General features: G+C 47.8%; 2 protein-coding genes across 2 annotated transcripts in view; one reads left to right on the top strand and one right to left on the bottom strand.

Annotated features, from left to right (window-relative positions):
- The window catches only part of LOC133345555 (conopressin/neurophysin-like), a 559,395-nt gene that overhangs the window by 457,026 nt on the left and 83,749 nt on the right, over window positions 1–18,620 (bottom strand). The window lies entirely within an intron of this gene.
- Window positions 1–18,620, top strand: part of LOC133345544 (receptor-type tyrosine-protein phosphatase alpha-like) — a 104,784-nt gene that overhangs the window by 40,917 nt on the left and 45,247 nt on the right. The window contains exons 3-7 of the mRNA XM_061556419.1: window positions 4,807–4,901; window positions 6,725–6,814; window positions 11,631–11,663; window positions 11,832–11,849; window positions 12,553–12,625. Coding sequence (XP_061412403.1) covers window positions 4,814–4,901; window positions 6,725–6,814; window positions 11,631–11,663; window positions 11,832–11,849; window positions 12,553–12,625 — 302 coding nt within the window. The 5' untranslated portion in view covers window positions 4,807–4,813. The remainder of the gene's footprint in view (window positions 1–4,806; window positions 4,902–6,724; window positions 6,815–11,630; window positions 11,664–11,831; window positions 11,850–12,552; window positions 12,626–18,620) is intronic.

Here is an 18,620-nt window from a genome sequence, read left to right as displayed (position 1 = left end):
AATCCCGCGAGAGCGAGGGGATGGGCGAGGTCGCGTGTGCAAGCGTTCACGCTGTGTTTGGTTCACGCCGGATGGCAATGCACGTTCGCGCAGGCTTCGTACAGGCCAGGGGTCGGCAAACCTGCGGATCTTTAAGGACCGCTTTGTGGCGTTATTCACGTGCAATGCGGATATTGTAATGTAGAATTTTGTTTGTTTTTGTTTTACCGAATTCTAAAATAATGTGGCTCTTCCTGTTGATTTGGTTGCCAACCACTGGTACAGACACAGGCATCCGCACGGTTTTCCGACGTGTTCTCAGGCTGGTTTGCCGCGTGTTGTGCGGCATGATGTTCGGCGTTTCGCTCCACCACCTGGGTGCTTCTTCACGAACTGAACTGAGCAGGTCGCATTCTGCCCCGGGGATATCGAGTTGCCAGCTGCTGCAGCTCGTGCTTTATGTAGGCCGGCCAATGCAAGATCAGCTCAGCATCTTCTTGGTTCTTTCGGTAAAGTCACGTAAAATAATAAAAATAAAACATAATAAAATAATTCTCACGACGTTTCGGCCACAACGCAAGCAGCCGTCCTCAGGTGAAGACCAGGTCTGTCGGGGAGACAGCGTCTGAATGAAACACCACCACGCTTGGAGCGTATATTTAAGCTGGGTTGGAAGGGGAAGAGCGCCTTGACAAAATAATTTGCATATCAAGAGGAATTTAGCATATTTATGGAAAATGCAGATATGTGATTAGTACTACTTGTGAAATGCAAGTAGTACTAATCGAAATCGAAATTTAAATCGAAATTTATCATCTCAACACTTGCACAAACATGATTGTCCTATATGTTATTTAAATGTTGTTTTTGTTACCATGCTCCCTCTATCTAGTGCAGCGGTTCTCAGGGTGCGGTCCCCCGGCACCACCGGTGTGGTCCGAGGGGCTGTGATGCAGACGCAGGTTGATCTGTAAATAATGACAATGTTTATACCTTTTTGTCACGGAAATGTATTCATATTTTATGTAAAAATGAAGCTCGGTAAACTATCCTGATCAAACTACCCAAGCTAAATGCCCCCTCCCGAAAAAAAAGACTTATAGCTGCGTTAAAAAAAATATTGTGTTCCAGTAATATGAATCGTTTTGTGTTACTGGCACTTAGAGAGAGAGAGAAGCGATTGTGTTTTTTTCACCAGGGGTGCAGGGGGGGGGGGGTCTGTGTGGTCCACGGGAATGTTTACATCGGCCGTGTGGTGCACGGGCCAGACAGGATTGAGAAACGCCGCTCTCGCGAAGGTGCAATGTGTTAGGATGGGCCACTCACCTTTCCTGTGAGCTCTCCAACCTTGGTTGCACTCAGCAGGCAGTCTCGACAGACGACGTTGACAATTTAATATTTGGTCCCCAAGAGGCTTTGTTGGGATCAAAACCCCCACACACCCGGGGGTTTGCACCGGGGACCTCTACGTCAAGAAGAAGCCTGCCTGTCGAAACGTCCTGTGGGTGCAGCCGAGGTTGGAGTGCTCGCAAGAAGAGCGTGTGAACTACGCTAAGAGTTAAATTACAACCGACACGACACGAGCGTGTTATCACTCGTGATTAAAAACAAGAATAGGTTTTTTTTCCATTTACAGCGATCACGCACGAGGCGTTAAGCTGTTCAAACACCAAGCAGACACCTATTGCAAGGCATCAAGTCGGCATTAACCACACACGCTTGTGGCAAAACGTGCAAACAAGCATGCTTTTATCGTGTATGCGTTGTCTTTGAAACTGATTGGCCGACACCGGAGACATCCTTCTTCATGGCCTTGTCGCACCAGCGCCAGTCCAGAGAACGGCACAAAGTGAACAACATACATTTCGAAAGCACGTTTGTTTGCATGTTTTGCACACGAGCATTTGTGTGAATAATGCAGACGTGATGCCCTGCAATCGGGATATATTTGGTGTTTGATTCACACCTCCTGTATTCTTTCCGGAAAGAGCAGACGCTCTCCTTTTTTCATTATTTTGATAATGGCAAAAATGATCCCGTAGATTTGTTATCCCTCAAGAAAAATCCTTCTTAATCATGGTAAACTAAAACGATTTTAACTAAACTATTTTTTATATTACCAGGTAATGCCCACTGATCTATGCAGTTTTTTTTCCAGAAGCGAACTGGCCAAAAATGATAGCTTCACAAAGTGGCTCATCACGTGGAAATGTATAGCAGCCAAATACTCAAAACACATGTTTATAAATGTGGAGGGAAAAACTGGAGGGCTCGGAGACCACGGGTAGAACATGAAAACTCCAAATATACAGCAGGCGTCAGGGTCAGGATCGAACCCATGACCTCCTCCATAGCAGGCGAGGTAGCGAACATCTTGCCACCGTGGTGCCCCATGCGGTCGTGACTGACGCGCTCCGGCTCAGTGCTGAAGAGTTTCTGAAGCGGGCGTTCAGAAGCGTGTCGGTGACTGCCGACGGAAACTCAGCGTTTTCCTCCTCCATCGCCCCCAACTTCTCCCCTCCCCGTCCCACTTCCGTGCCAATCTTAGAAAACACTCGCCAGCCTGTAGCGTCATCGCCCGAGTGCCACCTTTAATATCGACTTCACCGTGCCACCCGGCTCCGCCGCTGCGTCTTGACCCGTTGAACGTTTCGAATGCGATTTCTCCGTTGAAAGCGGCGCGCGCGCGCTTACAGCGGCGGCCCCGTGCCCGTCGACGGGAGCCTCCGAGCGGAGAAATCCACTTCGCCTTCGGCGGAGAGCGGCGACCGCGTCTCGCTCCCTCCTCGATGGGCTCCGTCGTTCGAAAGTGCCGCGACGACGCGTTCGACGTTCTGTTTCCGCAGCGACGCGCAAGGTTCACCCGCAGGCAGCGGAGAGTGCCCGCGACGAGATGCAGGGTAAAAAAAGGAGGCGAGCCCAAAATAGCCGACCATTAATTATTAAACGTGAACACGAGATGTGTGGAGTTAAAACTATGTTCGGGATAAACACGTGTGAACTTCTTTCGCGCACCATGCGGAGCCAACCGTGCTAATCAGACAGCAAACGAAACACAAAAATCAGATCTCAAGAAGTTAGTTTTCATTCGAGAACACGTCGTTCTCCAACGCACCACGAGCGGCATATTCCAACACCACAGGCACAGTCACACTTTGGAAGTCGGTGGGAGGGGGGGGGGTCACCTTCTCGCGATTTGTTCTCGGTGCATACTGCGTACATCTAAATTTCGATTGAAAGCTTTCGTGACTGCAGGGATTCATCTTCTTGGTTCTATCGGTAAAGTCACGTAGAATGGAAACGTCGTGAGAATTATTTTATTATGTTTTATTTTTTTTATTTTATTATTTCCATTCTACGTGACTTTACCAAAAGAACCAAGAAGAAGCATACATCTACTGACGGGATCTGTGAAGTGCGCCCACCATGTCATCGTTGATGAGAGGAGTTCTACTGTACTATAAGTGTACAACATGTGCACGACTACTTGCTGTTGACTAAGCGCTGAACCTGCTCGTAGTCTGTGCTCTCCTGCGTATTCGAAGCTTTCCCATGTCGGCACATTCAGCATTCGTGTCACAGAGACTGAACCGTCAGATGGATTTTCGTCCGAATTGCTGTAGGTTGTCTCTCAGTGATGTCTAAACATGTTGCTGGATAAATCACGGCACGCACTGTGGGCGAATCGTGCCAACGCAGAGAACGCATTGGGGCTGAGTTCATATTTTTTCTTATAGGAAACAGCCAAAAACGCACCAAGGTAGCAATTGAACCCCATCGGCCATGATGGAATATGCGTGGGACCGTTTGCATCAAATTAATTGGACGAGAATGGGCGTTCGCCAGAATCGCGAATTGCGCCAGAAGCGCGTGCTCGTGACGGCACAGACGCAAGGTTGGAGCTCATTTGTCCTCATCCGTCAAAGGTGGGGTGTATATATATATATTTCCTAAAGCGTGCCAACCTCAGGAATGAACGCAATGCACAATCGGCATGTGGCATGGCTGTTTGGATTAGCTTCACGTGGCGGGGCCCTGCAGCACAATCATCCGGCCATGATTTAGAGATGAGAGCAAACACGTACCCAGAGTCAACCGCCGCGGTCGCTGAGCTGTGGGTTTGTTAACCCCTCGCGATGCAGAGGTATTTGACACGTGGGTAGTTAAAGCGGTGGGTCTCAGTCTCTTTGGTGTGGTGGCCCCCCCTAAGCAAGACCACTGGTTCATGTGTCCCCCAACCCTCCTTAACCTCAGAAACACAACTTAGGTTGGTAAGGCCGCAATACAGAGTGATCACATGTCAACGCCTCTAGTCGATGCCAACTACATCATCGTTTTGTAAGCTACGTCAGGCAACTTGAGTGAATGCGCATTATGGATATGCATTAGGTTGGATTTTTTTCATGTCGTTTGTGAGTGTGTTGTGTCGCAACAGCGTTTGGAGAAAAGCTCAATTAAATTTAGAGAGAAAAAAAAGCATCTAGAACGGTGTGAGAGCCTGTCTCCATTGCAAAAGTTCATCAGGACGAAATAATAAAACAACACGGCAGAGACAGTGGGTCGTTTGCCAAGTATTGGTTTGCCATACCAAAATAAACAAATCGCAGCATGTGCCGTGGCAAAAACGAAATTCAACGCGGAAGACTCCGGAGCGGCGCTGGCACGGGCGCGCACGTCGTCTCCACCGTTACACGGAGCGCTGAATACCAACGCTCCGCATCCCGGGGGCTCGCGCTGGAGGAGGTGGTGGCGGTGGCGGTGGCAGTGGGGGGGGGGGAACGTCCACACACAATGTGCTGACTCGCCCGAGGTGTGTGTGTGTTGCAGGAACGCCATGGACACGCGCGCCATCCTGCTGTGGTGCGCCAGCGCCGCCCTCTCGCGAGCCCAGCTGCCATCGGAGCAGGCGACGAGCGCCATCGGTAAGCGCTGCAGTTTACACCGTGGCTGTCGCGTGTGCAGGCGGTGCGACTGCACCGTGTTTGACGGGCTGGAGGTGCGCAGGCAACGGGCTATGGAAAGGTGGAGGGGGTCGGGGGGGCCTAAGCTGTTGAGTGCGCAGGCGGTGCGACTGCGCCTGTGCCCACGGGCAAAAGAGCCCCAGGTGCTGGGCGAGGAAGAGGAGAGGGCCGCATTTAATTCCTTGTTGCAGGGCCCATGCCAACCACTGCTGCATGTGGCTCCCGTACTCAGGGTTTGGTGATGTGTCATGATTCACCCAGTCACTGCCCACGATTTGATGATTTGTTATGATTGGAGATCGTGATGAGGATCTTTTTTTTACCCTCATATGCATGACGGGTAGTGGCATGTCAGAGGTAGAGAACATGCCTGGAGATGGAAAGATGAAATTATATCAACTGTTGTATCTCGAGACAACAATACATGGCGAAGGCTTGGGGACACCTTCATGCAGTTGTAGATAAATCATGATCATGATGATAGCAAAGAATGCACTCAGAGTACCGTTTTTCTTATGTTGTATCTATAGTTTATTGTTAGCATGATGGCAGAGACGAATGGGCCCAACTAATTTAAAACACAATCCTATCATTTATCACATCTATGCAATACAAGGCAGACAATGTACACCATCTGTGTAGGGGAAGACTGCCTAATTCTGTGGAATAATTTACGGCAACATTTTAACCTCTGCCAGTAAAAAAAAAACAACGAAAAAATTACCCAAAAAAAAACAAAGGAACATAAATAAACGAAGCTTGGAGGAGGAGGAGGCTTATTTAACAAAGCAAGTACTTCACAAATGCAGTATTCACCAGCACACATTTGACCCTATTTATTTCAAGGTGTTTGGCAGAGCCAAGTTGTTTTCCACCAAGGTCGGTTTACAGTTGCAACATTAAGGGGAAGTCTAATTTTATACAGCACTTTATAAAGCACCAAGTATCATTAAATATGCATGGAAGCATAGATCATGGATCAATCACAAAATCAGACGCATCATATCGACTGCTCGGAGAAGCCGGTGTTCTTGGGCAAGGGGCACATCGTTGCTTAGAAGGGATGATGGCAGATTGATGAGATTGGCGACGGACTGGCAGCCCCGAAGGGAAGATCGCAACCGGGAAGGAGACACCGCCGTTCAGGATGGAGCGATCAGATCAGTACCCGTGCAGGAGCGAGACGAATTGTGGCGTCGCAGGAGCGTGAGGTGATGGCGATGGAATGCGGAGGCCGTCATTCAGCGGAGGATAAGCAATGGCTGATTGATGTTGCTGATCGACGATCTGTGGTGCGTTATTGATAGCGGGTGAGCGATGATGATGGTGATGGTCACTTCGGGTAGTGGTCATGATGGTATTGGGAGTGGTGGTGGTCGTGATAATTATGGGTGATCGTGGTGATGAGGATGATAATAATATGTGATGATGGTGGTAATGATGGGCAATGGCTATGATGGTGGTGGTGATGATAATGATGGTGGGTAGTGACAGTGATGATAATGATGGGTGGTGGTGATCATGATGGTAACGGGTGGTGACAGTGTTAATGGAGGCAGCGATGGTGATGACGAAAGCGGTGGTGATGATGATAATGGCAACTAGGATGATGATGACATACAGACAGTGGCCAACATTTTGCTCAAAGTCGTTCATTCAGCCTGACTGAAATCTTGATGAAAGCACCTGCAGTGATTTCTCCCAGTGGTCTAAAAATAATATTTGCCAACACTTGAATCGGTCAAGTAGTGCATCACGCGTGCTGTGTTCTTTTTTTCTAACAGAGCAACAACCGACTCCAACCCAGACCGCCCCTCAAATCACACCGGCCGTGGGACTCAAAGCCCATCGCTCGGCTCCTCCAAACACACGTGGTAGCGCTTGCACGCTCGCACGCACGCCCGCACGTACACGCGCACGCCCGCACGTACGCCCTCACGCATGCACGCTTGCACGCACGCCCGCTCGCACGTACGTACGCACGCACGCACGCACGTACGCGCTGGCCTCATTGCAGTCGCGACCGTGGACCTTCACTCAATTTCATGTTTCACTGAATCAGTTTGAAGCGGTGAGCAAGGAGAGTAATTGAATGTGTGCTCCAAGGCCCTGTAGGGGTTAGTAATCACGGCAGGCGTTTTTCGAGAACGATGCCAAGACCCGAGATGCGCCTGCGTGTGCGTGCTACGGTCAGCTCTATAACGACACTTGACGTGCCATTGCCTTTGCAGCGCGGTGTGTTAAAGGTGCAACCGTTTATTTGCTTGTTCGCACCGCTGATGGCGGAAGGACCTCCACTAAAGGAGGCTCTAGAGGGCCCCTCTAGATGCTATTTGGCCTACTCTTCCACACTGGACAGGTGCCGTGGAAGAGATGGCGATACCCAAACTTGGCCGCACCGTACGTGACCTGCCTGTTGAATAGCTGCGGCACGATATGATGCTGCTTAAACAATAGACAACAAACTGCATCGTTTTCACGCAGTTGTTGAGCACAGGCCAAAAGGTCCAAAACGTCAAGCGGCCACCAATAAAAAAGCACTATCAAAGCTGGAATAGATAAGAGTTCAACGCGAGTTATAGCACCGTCTACATGATTATGCGACCGCCTCATTATGTTTGCAGGATGCCTCATTGGCATCCTGGAATTATATGGTTTATTTCAGCCCAAACGTTTATAAAGTTGCAAGGCTCTGTTCACGTTAACACCCAGAACCACCAGGATAATTGCACTGAAAATATACACTCCTGGGATGGCGACACACACGCACGCACGCACACACACAGCGTTTAATCACGATCTTTCACCGGCTTTTGATTCTCATGTGAACGAGCGGGAGTAGGCATAACGAAGTGCGAGTTCAAAGCCGAGTCAATCTGTGGGTGTGTGGGTGGGTAGCAGAGGTCGCAACCGGGTACATGATACCCGTACCCTACCCGATACCCGGCTACTCGTACCTGGCCGGGGACGGGTACGGGTACCCGTTTGCGACCCTGGTGCGGCCGGGTATGGGTAGGCCGTGAGTCACTGGTGAGTAACCGTTTGTCACTCATTTCGGGTAGGGTACGAGTACGGGTAGGGAACGGGTACCCATACCCGTCCGGGTACGGGTACGGGTACCCATTTGCGACCCTCGTTCGGCCGGGTACGGGTACGGGTAAGGAATCAAAACCCGTTTGCGACCTCTGGTGGGTAGGAGAGCGTGCGTGGGGCTCGTGAATCACCAGGAGGAGGTGGGGGGGGGGGTCTTTATATCCCTCACATTGCTCTGTCACCTCTGACAACCACACGCATGTGGGCCGGGCGATTCTGTGCCACGTTTCCACGACCACTGGGCGAGCTGGCTCGGTGGCACAGCACGGTCCCGTGGTTCCCAACGCCGTGTGCCGATGGCCCACTCGTGCACTTCGTCCGCACTGCACACGAAGAGCCGCGTGGGGCTGACTCAGCACGGTCCCAGCACGGCCCTGTTGTACAGTCGCCAGGTGACGCCAGGTGGTTTTTCCACTGCGGCAGTCGAGCCGCGCCGCTGGTGTTACGCGCAGTGAACAGGGTTGACGCGGCGACGCGGTTCACCGTGTCGGTGTTCTGACGTACGTCCGGAAAGCTCTTCCTTTCGATATTCAGAAGCCACTGGAATTTCTTTAGAACTGCTTTTTGGGTTTACTGCGTTGTCCTTCCCCCACACCTCTGATTAACACCGTTGGCAACGTACGGTGTGTGGCGAAAGAAGTTAAACATGCATACATACAGTACATACATAAATACGTCACGCAAAATGGACATTTCATTAACCCCGCCACTCCTGGCCCTGACTGGAAATTCACACATACGGCAAGGGCCCCACGCTGGTTTGGCTCGGATGTCCCAGTGGAAAAAAGGGGTCTTCCAGAGCCAGTTTGGTTTCCGAGTCAGCCAGTAAAGTTGCCATGGAAACACAGGGCTGATCCCATTAGCTCAGTTCATGATTGGAGCCAGCTCACTTCCCAGTAGTCATGGAAACGCAGCATGAGTGCACATGTTTACTGACCTGCATTGTGCCTCCTACGGACCTGCGGCTCTAAGACCTATTTTGGCTAATTAGAAAGCCATGATTACTCAATTTGTATTATCAGTATCGTAATAAAATTCGAATGTAACAATACATAATGGGCATTTTTTCTATTTTTTTTAACACAGACATGCAAAAACACAAATGCCTACAAATATACTCAAATGCACACGTGCACAGAAACATATGCAAGGTTTCATATTCTTGGTTCTTTCGGTAAAGTCACGTAGAAGGGAAAAAATAAAATAATAAAAATATAAAACAATAAACAGCTGTAAATCTAAATTTATATGCAAGGTTGTAATGTTTAAAATCTAAAATATACATTACAAAACAGTGAATGCATCTTGTATTAAATATGGTATATTACAATATATATTTTATTACAAATAAAATGTATTGAACAGATTTATAATAGATTTTTCGGGTTCGGCCACGGAACGATTTGACCAAAATGTGTGTTGTGTAGACCCTACACCACCCGACTCGGTATTTAATCAATCACTTGTGCTCGTTATTCAAAAACAAATATTTCAGCGCATGTGTGTTCATGTCTTGGAGCAAATAAATCTCCGCCGTTTGAAATTGTGGAACGCACTCAAAATGATGCTCTCACTTGACAATTCAGATTTAAATATTCCTACAGCCGGCGCGCATGCAAAGTGAGTCGTTTGGCGAATGCACAAATGATGTGCACTGCAACACTGAAGATGATGTAGTCGCCCTAATAGTGCACTATGTTTGGCAGGAAGCATGTATCACCGTTACGTCATAAATGGTTCAAGTAATATGCGGCACTTTGTATAACCTACGTGCTGTGAAACCTCTCGCCTCCAACAATATCTCTTGGAATGTGCCGAATCGCGCAAGCTAAGCAAGGGTTGAGTGTGAGGATGTGCGCCCGCTGTGCACAGCAGTTGCTACAGGCTGCTGTGCTGCTACATTGGTGGGCAGCAGAGGGAATTGTGGGGAAATCGATTGTTGTATTGTACTTCTCTGTTCCCACATCTATGCTCCCTGCTTTCACCAACCAGCCATGACGAAATACGGCCAAATATATAACCCCCATGACCCTCGGAGCGTGGGGTGGCCCTCATCCAGCAGTCGATTGACAAAACAGGCTACGTGTGAAACCTTTTCCATGCAAAATTCCCCTGGTGTCAGACGTTTCTTAAAATACAATCTTCGCAGATGTTTAACGTGCCCAGATTATTAATGCGATGACACGTTATCAAGGCCTACCTCACGAATGCACAGCCTTTGTGTTTGTCAAGCCATTCGCTGGAAAAAAAATAAAGACTCGTGGATATTCTCTGCCCCCACCCGGACCTCTTTCCTTCAATTCACAGCGACGTAAATTAAGGGCCTGGGCCCGAGGGAGGAGGAAGACGGCAACAATAGCTGTGACCGTAGCGGCTGGGCCGAGCCATGTGGTCAATACAGAACGAAAACCAGAGGAATCTATCTGAACCAATTCCACATTGAACACCGTGTGCACTCGTGCTAACGTCCCGTGCCGAACGGATGTTTACGTACAGTTTTATAGTGGGTATATTTTCAGTAATCCTCGCAAAAAAATGCCATAATTGTGGTTGAGCAAACTATAGTCTATCCGCGGGGGGGAGTGGTGGTGCAGTGTTTGTTTGTGCACTGCCGTGTGAAACCAGCTTTCTGAGTTTTATACCTGGCCGTGGCTAGCGTCAGCGGTGAGTGACATTGGAATCCGTCCTGGGCTCCCACTACTACACCATAACCAAAGTGGTGCAGTATGGTTAAATTACTCCCCTGGCTGACATGGCACGGAGAAGTCTTCGACCAGCAGTGGATTGACAATGCACTGTCATCATCATCATCACCACCACGATATATGCGCAAATATCCCGTAGGTGGTCACTGCACATTTCGTCATTTGTTTCCACTTAACCTCTGTCTTGTGCCAATATGCTCAAGTAGTGCCACATCTTGCTGGCACCAAATCTCTTGTGTCGTTAAGCCATTCTCTGTTAGGTCTTCTTCAATGCACTGCACATTATTATCACTATGAGATATATTGTCGATTTAAAGCTTTCGTGACTGCAGGGATTCACATTCTTGGTTCTTTCGGTAAAGTCACGTAGAAGGGAAATAATAAAATAAAAATAAAAAACATGATAAAATCCTCACGACGTTTCGGCCACAACGCAAGCAGCCGTCCTCAGGTGAAGAACAGAGCTGTCGGAAAGACAGCGTCCTAATGTTAGACAGCATCCTAGTGTCTATTCGACAGCACTGTTCTTCACCTGAGGACGGCTGCTTGCGTTGTGGCCGAAACTTCGTGAGAATTTTATCATGTTTTATTTTTATTATTTTATTATTTCCCTTCTACGTGACTTTACCGAAAGAACCAAGAATAAGATATATTGTCAATCGACTATTTTCTGTGTGTTTTGCCAACATGATGTCAGTATAAGTTTCTGAAGGGGGGTACCTAGAACCGGTTAAAATATCACTTGCCACTGATAGTAACCATGGCTGGGATTCAAACGTCGGTCACCAGGTTCATAGCGCAAGTTTGCTAACCACTGTGCCACCACTCCCAATATAATTGCATATGTATTATCTTAAAATTCTAACGTTACTTTTGCTCTCTCTTTTTTTAGATTCTGACTCTTTGCACCCAGATGACAACACAAGTACGTCCCTACATCACAAGAGTGCATGCTTTGCAATTACCAAATCGTATTCTACTCAATTGTAAACATAGAATGTTAATTATGCAGTGTACACGGCATCTTCCATTTACCAAACTGTAGCATTTGTTTGTTATGTTAACACTATTTTATTTGTGTTACCCCCCACAGGAGCCATGAACAGGCAAGGTGAGCTGATGCTGTGTTGACAGCAGCGACACACTCCAGGGGCAAAGCGCTCTGTGCAAACCACCAATTACAGTGGTGTGCACCTACATCACATAATACAGGGTTAGAGAATCACGTCGGGATCATACGTGCGAGATGCCCTCCTGCAGGGGGCAGCGATCGAGATGTGCCTGCACGAAGCAGCACACCAACTCGAAAGTTGCCCTGGCTCTGTGGGGCTTTTGAGTGTTGTCTCATCGTCCGTGTGGGTTTTTACCAAACGCCGTTTGTCCGTCATTTCTTTGATAATCTAGAAATAAAGGTTGGACAAGGAATTAGCGATGCATCGTGAATTGGCACGAAACTTCCCCACTCCAAAATGCTAATTTGTGTTTTTGAGACGAAGTGACTTAATTTGGAGAGCGGGCAAGCATTTCTAATTAAGATAACTAACCGCCCGGCAACCACCGCCTCACTGCCATCTGCGAATCGCAAAGCAAAACAAAGAGTGCGCTACAGTGCCTGTTTGGACAAAGTGAAGAGAAAGAGCAGGAGATTACATGGCCATTCATCATCCAATGCCGGCGAAGGGACGATAAAGTTGGGACCAAAAAGTCAACATAAAAAAAAATATTGCACGTCTATCATCTACAAGATATACGTGTCTGTTGCACGATATCGTGCCGGTGATTGCGGTTGTGCGCGTGTGTTTGTCTTTCTGCAGTGCTGGTGGGAGTGGTGGTGGCACTGGTGTTGCTGCTGGCGACTTTCGGGGCCGTCATGCTCTACATTCTGCGGTGAGGCCTCCTTCCAGCGATGCACCGCAAACGCCTGTGTGCTCACCTTCTCAACTCCTCACCTCATCAAAGCTTCAGCTCCCTTCCTCCTGGCCTCCCCACCTCTCCACCTACTTACCTGTTACCTGCCCACCTTCTCACTTACCAACCTCAACTCCCCACCTTCGTCACCTGTCCCCACTTCCTTACTCCCCCCCCCCCACGCCTCATCCCCACTTCCTTAAGGCCCGACATCGTTCCCCCATTTAAATTGTGGCTCAAGCAACGACGACGCAAATTTGCAGGCGGCTTCTGTACCTGGGCAATAATGTTTGTGTGCGTGCGCCCGTGTGTCATGCATGTGGGGAGCGGTGGTGGTGTGGTTAGTACACCGTGCTACGAGCGCGTTGACCCTGATGTCAACCCTCGCTCACAGCCAAAACCGGTGGCGAATATCTGAACTGGTTCTGGGCATCTCCCCTAGGTCAACTCAGCCTTAAAAGAGTACCTGATGCGGTGCAACAATGGTGGAGACAAAGGCGGCCGGACGTGGGGCTAGCCACCCCCTCCCTGCCAATCCATTCTCCACGTGTTACAATGACAATAATAGGCGCTCGCTAGCAGTACTTTCCCCCAGCAGGCTACGTAGGGGATTTTGTCTTGTCATTCCTCTACAATACACGTGCTCTTTTAGTTAAAAATGTTTTTTTTATAAATGCATCTGGCCAGATAGCTCGTCGTGAGAGTGAGCGGCTCGCAATCGGAAGATTGTGGGTTCAAATCATGATTGGTGGATGTTGGCTCAGCCCACCATCTCTACGTGGACATTAAAATTAATACCGCTGTATGGGCAAGACGACAGTGGTTGCCCGATGGAGAGACTCACACTCGCCATAGTAATGTGGAATGTTTGTGCATTGGCTCGGGGCTGTAGCAGGAGATGAATGCTGCCGCAATACTCAATTGAGCAACAGATCACTTTAACTTTGCCTATTAAATATAAGCGTATATATCTCTTTGTTAATTTAGCCAAGCATAACTCGCAACGCTAAGCAGATAAACAGGCCAGAAGGGGACCCTTGTGTTAACTCTTGGGAGACTCGTCATGCCCCAGGTCCCAGGTGTGGTGAGGATGGATGATTCCGGCAAAGCAAATGTTCACAGTGGGCCTCTTCTTGGAAATCCATTAATTATCAATTCTATCATTAGTCAATGCCAAATCGAGAGACCCGCTTATTCCCAAGTCACAGCCATACCCCGAAAAGGTAGTTGGCTGACAAACCTCGGGATATATTTTAATGGATATTCTGGATATCTGGCACTTTGGCTTAAAGGTTGCTCCACCGGGTTGTTTGCCAGGAACCTTTGTTACTGCCAAGTGGAACACCGGATACAGCTCATATGTTATTAACGAATCAGATAAATACAAGTACAACCCTTTGTGAATCCAAGGTCTCCCCATGCCAACCAATGCATGAGGGTTCATTTACCGTACTTCACCATGCTGGTTCAGCGTGGGTTAGACGATCGTGACACAATGTGCATTACAATTTGGATTTTCGTAGCATCTAAACGTGGCGCATCTCAAGATGCTGTACAGAAAAAAAGTCGGGCGTGTTTATTTCACAAAAGACAGGGAATCAATCCGAGACAGATTTAAAAAAAACAAAAGTCTTGAGCCTGGATTTGACCAAGAACACGGAGTCGACAGCATGGGTGGCTGGGGGAAGGAAGTTGCAGGCTATGGAGGCAGCAGAGGAGAATGAGCACCATCCACAATGAGCGAAGGTTGACCAGATGGTCGACGTTATAACGATGATCAAGAAGGGCAGGAAGCTGACGTTTGGCACAAATAAGTCAAGTCTGTACTTGTGACTACACAATACAATCAACTAAATGTCGTAATATGTGCCTCCAAAAATGACAGCACGTACGTTGATTGCTTTCACTCACTGGGTAACGTAACCCCTAATATTCTCTATGCCGTTTTAAGTCTTGTGCTGAACACTTACACAATGCATCATCATTCTTGAAGTCACGTGCCGCTTGGTTCACTCGTGTACGGAAATATACATCCGTGAAAAAAAAGTAATTTACCTCCCATGGAATGTGACGCTAAAGCCGATTGAACTACCGTTGATGAATGCTGTACGGCATATACAAGACTGAGATGGCCGGGTGATATATTGCACACACCTATAATGCCTGTAGCCATCATCTCTATATACAAATGCGTAAAGGTATACATATCTTGAGTAAAAGCCAGATGGGGTTAGGGTAAATTATAGTTCTGTTTTATATCCTCGTTCAGCTTAACTTTGGAAAGCCTTCCTCTAAAGGTCACGCATTTATGTTAAAATCCGCACTGACTCCGGGCTATTATATTATTATTTAATTGCGTGCCCTATCTACAAATCCTGAAGTTACCTGCCACCAAGAACCTGAAAATGCATGACATACATTTTTTGGCAAAGTCAAAATACAAATGTGCATGTTGGAGGCGGGGTGGGGGGTTCTTCAAATGTGTTTCCGATTGTGCTACATCAGGACACGAGGTAAAGAATTTATTTGGAAATCTCGCACAGCAGTGCAACCCATGCATGGCAGATAATAGCTGCAGATGAGATTGTTCAGGGGACTGCTCCCACTAATACCCTGCAGATGCCCTTTTTATAATTTCCCCACACACCCTGCTATGAGACTGACACAATAAACCGAAACCAACCATTGTGTTGCTTCATAGATTTGGACTTTTTTTCCAATTAATTGCAAAGCCACATTTAATCTTGTGGGTGTGTGTGTGTAAATTGGGTGTGACTGCCATTCGTGGGGAGTGGTAGGTGTAGCGGTTAGCGCTACGCTGCGCTATGAACCTGGCGACCCTGGGTTCGATTCCCGCTCACGGCCAACACCAGTGACGATTATCTGAACCGGTCCTGGGCCTCCCCTAGGTCGACTCAGCCTGAAATGAGTACCTGGTTCGGTGTATAAACATCGCCACTACGGAGACAAAGGCGGTCGGGCAGTGGTGCTGGCCACCCACCCCCTCGTGTACCGTTCCGGCCTTCATAGGTGCTCGCTAACAGCACTTGCCCCTACAGTCTGTTAAGGCTATACGGGGGATCTTTGTCTTTTTTTTGACTGCCATTAGACCATCGAATCGGAACACTTTGAGAATCCAGTTTTAGTCACGGGTGGCTGAGATGCCAAGTCTAAAGTAAACTCCTAAGCCACCTTCCAGAAATATGAGCAGTTTGCGTCTACATAATTCGTGTTGCATGCCTGCAGAGAAACATCATTGCTGCAGCTTAAAATCGCAGTTTACTCACAATGCATCAATCACGGTATTTGTCGAACAGCGTCTTTTAGCGCCAGCGACGTTCGCTGGCTATGCCAACTCCCACGATGTGACTGTGATATTCACGTTACAAAGATGCGTTCCCCAAAAAAACACTCTGCGGTCTCAAGGAGATTAAACCATCGACTCCACACCGCACTCTCAAATATCTGTGGTCACAGTGTGGATTTAAAATAGTGTCCAAAATGTGACCGCAACTCAAGACTCCGTTCTAAAACTGTGGGCATTTTTGTTTTTTAGGTCTTGAGCCTGTAGTTAGTCCAGGCTCGATAAACACAGAAGTCGGGGGGGTCGACAGCATGGAGAGCTGGGGGACGGCTGTTCCTTCTTCTTGTTCGTCCATCAAAGTTGATGATGACCACGGCACGTTTGTCATTTTGTTGGGTTTTGATGAGTGCGCAGATGGCTGAAGAGGCCAATCTGAGCCGGGCATTCTCTGCGGCACACTGCACAGGCCAGGGAGGATGTAGAGCTCTGAGGTGCAGCCACAAGTCCTTCCTTGGTAGATTTGCGCTGCTGCCTCTTCAAGATAGCACAGGAGCTTCTCCTACTCTCACAGATGACTGCACCGTCCTGTACTTTTCTTCTCCAGGAAAGCTTTAAGGGTGTCCTTGTAGCGCTTTTTGGGGCCACCTTGTGCTCGCTTGCCATTCTTCAGCTCGCCAAAGAAGACTTGTTTTGGAAGTCTCGCGTAGGGCATGGACGGCTGTTCCACACAGTGGGGGGGCAGCAGAGGAGAACGAGCACTGAGAGAAGGCTGATCGGGGGGTGGGGGGGGGCTTGGACAGAAAGCCTTGGGTTGCGGGAGTGGAGAGTAAACGGAGGGGAGTTACTTGATATGAAGAGTGGAGAGGCAGGCGAGTGCATTTTTCCACGTTGAAAACTAATTTCTTGAGAACTGCTTTTTTGTCTGTTTCGTTTGTTGTCCTTTCCCCGCACCTCCGATTAGGACGGTTGGCAGCGTATGGTGCGAAAGAAGTTCAATATACACATACATACACACGTGAAGGGAAGGAGAGTGAGATAAGAGGAGGAGAGGGAGGGAGGCAGGTGGCAGTCGAGGTAGCATTATGCAGGCTGTGAGTGTGATCTTGAAATTGATCCGGGATTGGATTGGAAGGTCGGTGGAGCTATTGAAATATTAAGGTGATGTGACCTCGCTTACGGGTGCCGTCGAAGTGCCTGGCAGGGTGGCACTTTGGGTCACGTGGAGTGAGAATTTTTCTTGCAGTTAGGGGTACTCTACTGTATTTTATAATGAGGTCAGGGTGGTTCAATGGCACCGTGGTATTATTGTCCACCTGCTTAACTCGAGTGCACATATTAGGCACGAACTCTGCCCAACTGGTCATGTATTCGGTGGAATATTTACAGCGCAAAAATAATTGTGTTCACCGATCTTGTGAATGATTAATACTCTCCTGTTCATTTGACATGAGGTCACTCCCTTTTTAGTTGCCTTGAAACGTTAAATTCATTAGCAACTAACGTTGTGACCAATATACACAACGTACCTTTATCCTCTGGTGTCGATAATGTACAGCCCGGAACATTGCATGCTCTTTCTTCCCGAAAGAAAATGTACTAAGTTTATGCCGGTGCTGTTCGTCCAAGGGAATTGAACTGTTCCAAAAAGTGCCGCGGTCATTCAAAGTGAGCAGTGGCAACCATATGCCTTCCTCCGTGTTTTGTAATTTCAAATACTTGGACAAGCCTGCAACACTTCCAAAAACCCGGAATGAAGTCGCCCTAATTAAGGGGCAATCGAACGCGTTCCACTTTGGTGGCTACCGCGAGAGATTGAATAGCAAAACAACGTGTTTTACTCCACTCACGCGAAACACCATACCTGGCGAAATGCCAGCGATTTTCAATCCTGTAGTCGTGATCCGCATATAATCCTCGCTATGTGCTCACAGCTTGATACGAAATGTTGAGCCACATTTGTGTCCGTAGTAACGAAGATGATGGGGGGGGGGGGGGGGGGTGGGAGTCGTGGCGCAGTGGTTAGCGCGAATCAACCCGAGAAAACTAGTGAAGTATGGTCAAACACTCAAACAACCCCTGTGGCTGAAATAGCGTGGGGAGGCCTTCCTTCAGCGGTGGACTGATTATAAACTACGATGTTATATTCTTAGGATTTTTCGGTAAAGTCACGTAGGTAAAAATTTAAAATTTATAAAAGTTAAATAAAAATAATTTACATTTTTTTATCTACGTGACTTTACCGGAAAAACCTAAGAATATGAATCCTTGCAGTCACGAAAGCTTCAAATCTAGAATTAATACAATGTTATATATGATAAATACTCATTTAAATTAATAATACACAAGCACTCAAAACAATACCATTAGTGTAAAACAGTGATGCATGTCGATAATTATGATAATTATGAGTGTTTTATGATTGTTTTAGATATCTGAATTAACTATACAGTACTGCACAGATACAGGTAACACACGTGTATATTACACAATCACTCGCACACAGGGAGCTTGAGTAAAGGTTTAAACCAAGTCATGTAATCTAATAAAGTCGCGACTGAAGTAGCATTGAGAATTCTTCATTTGGCTCTACTGTATAGCTTAATTTAAAGACGACACATGGAATGTGTATGGATGTATATAAACACGTATCTGGAGTTTGTACCCCAAGTG

The sequence above is a fragment of the Lethenteron reissneri genome, chromosome 22 (assembly GCF_015708825.2).
Source record: "Lethenteron reissneri isolate LAM-NWPU_2019-01 chromosome 22, ASM1570882v1, whole genome shotgun sequence".
Taxonomy (NCBI): domain Eukaryota; kingdom Metazoa; phylum Chordata; class Hyperoartia; order Petromyzontiformes; family Petromyzontidae; genus Lethenteron; species Lethenteron reissneri.
The sequence above is the reverse complement of the archived record's forward strand: the minus strand, read 5'-3'. Positions and strand labels throughout refer to the sequence as shown.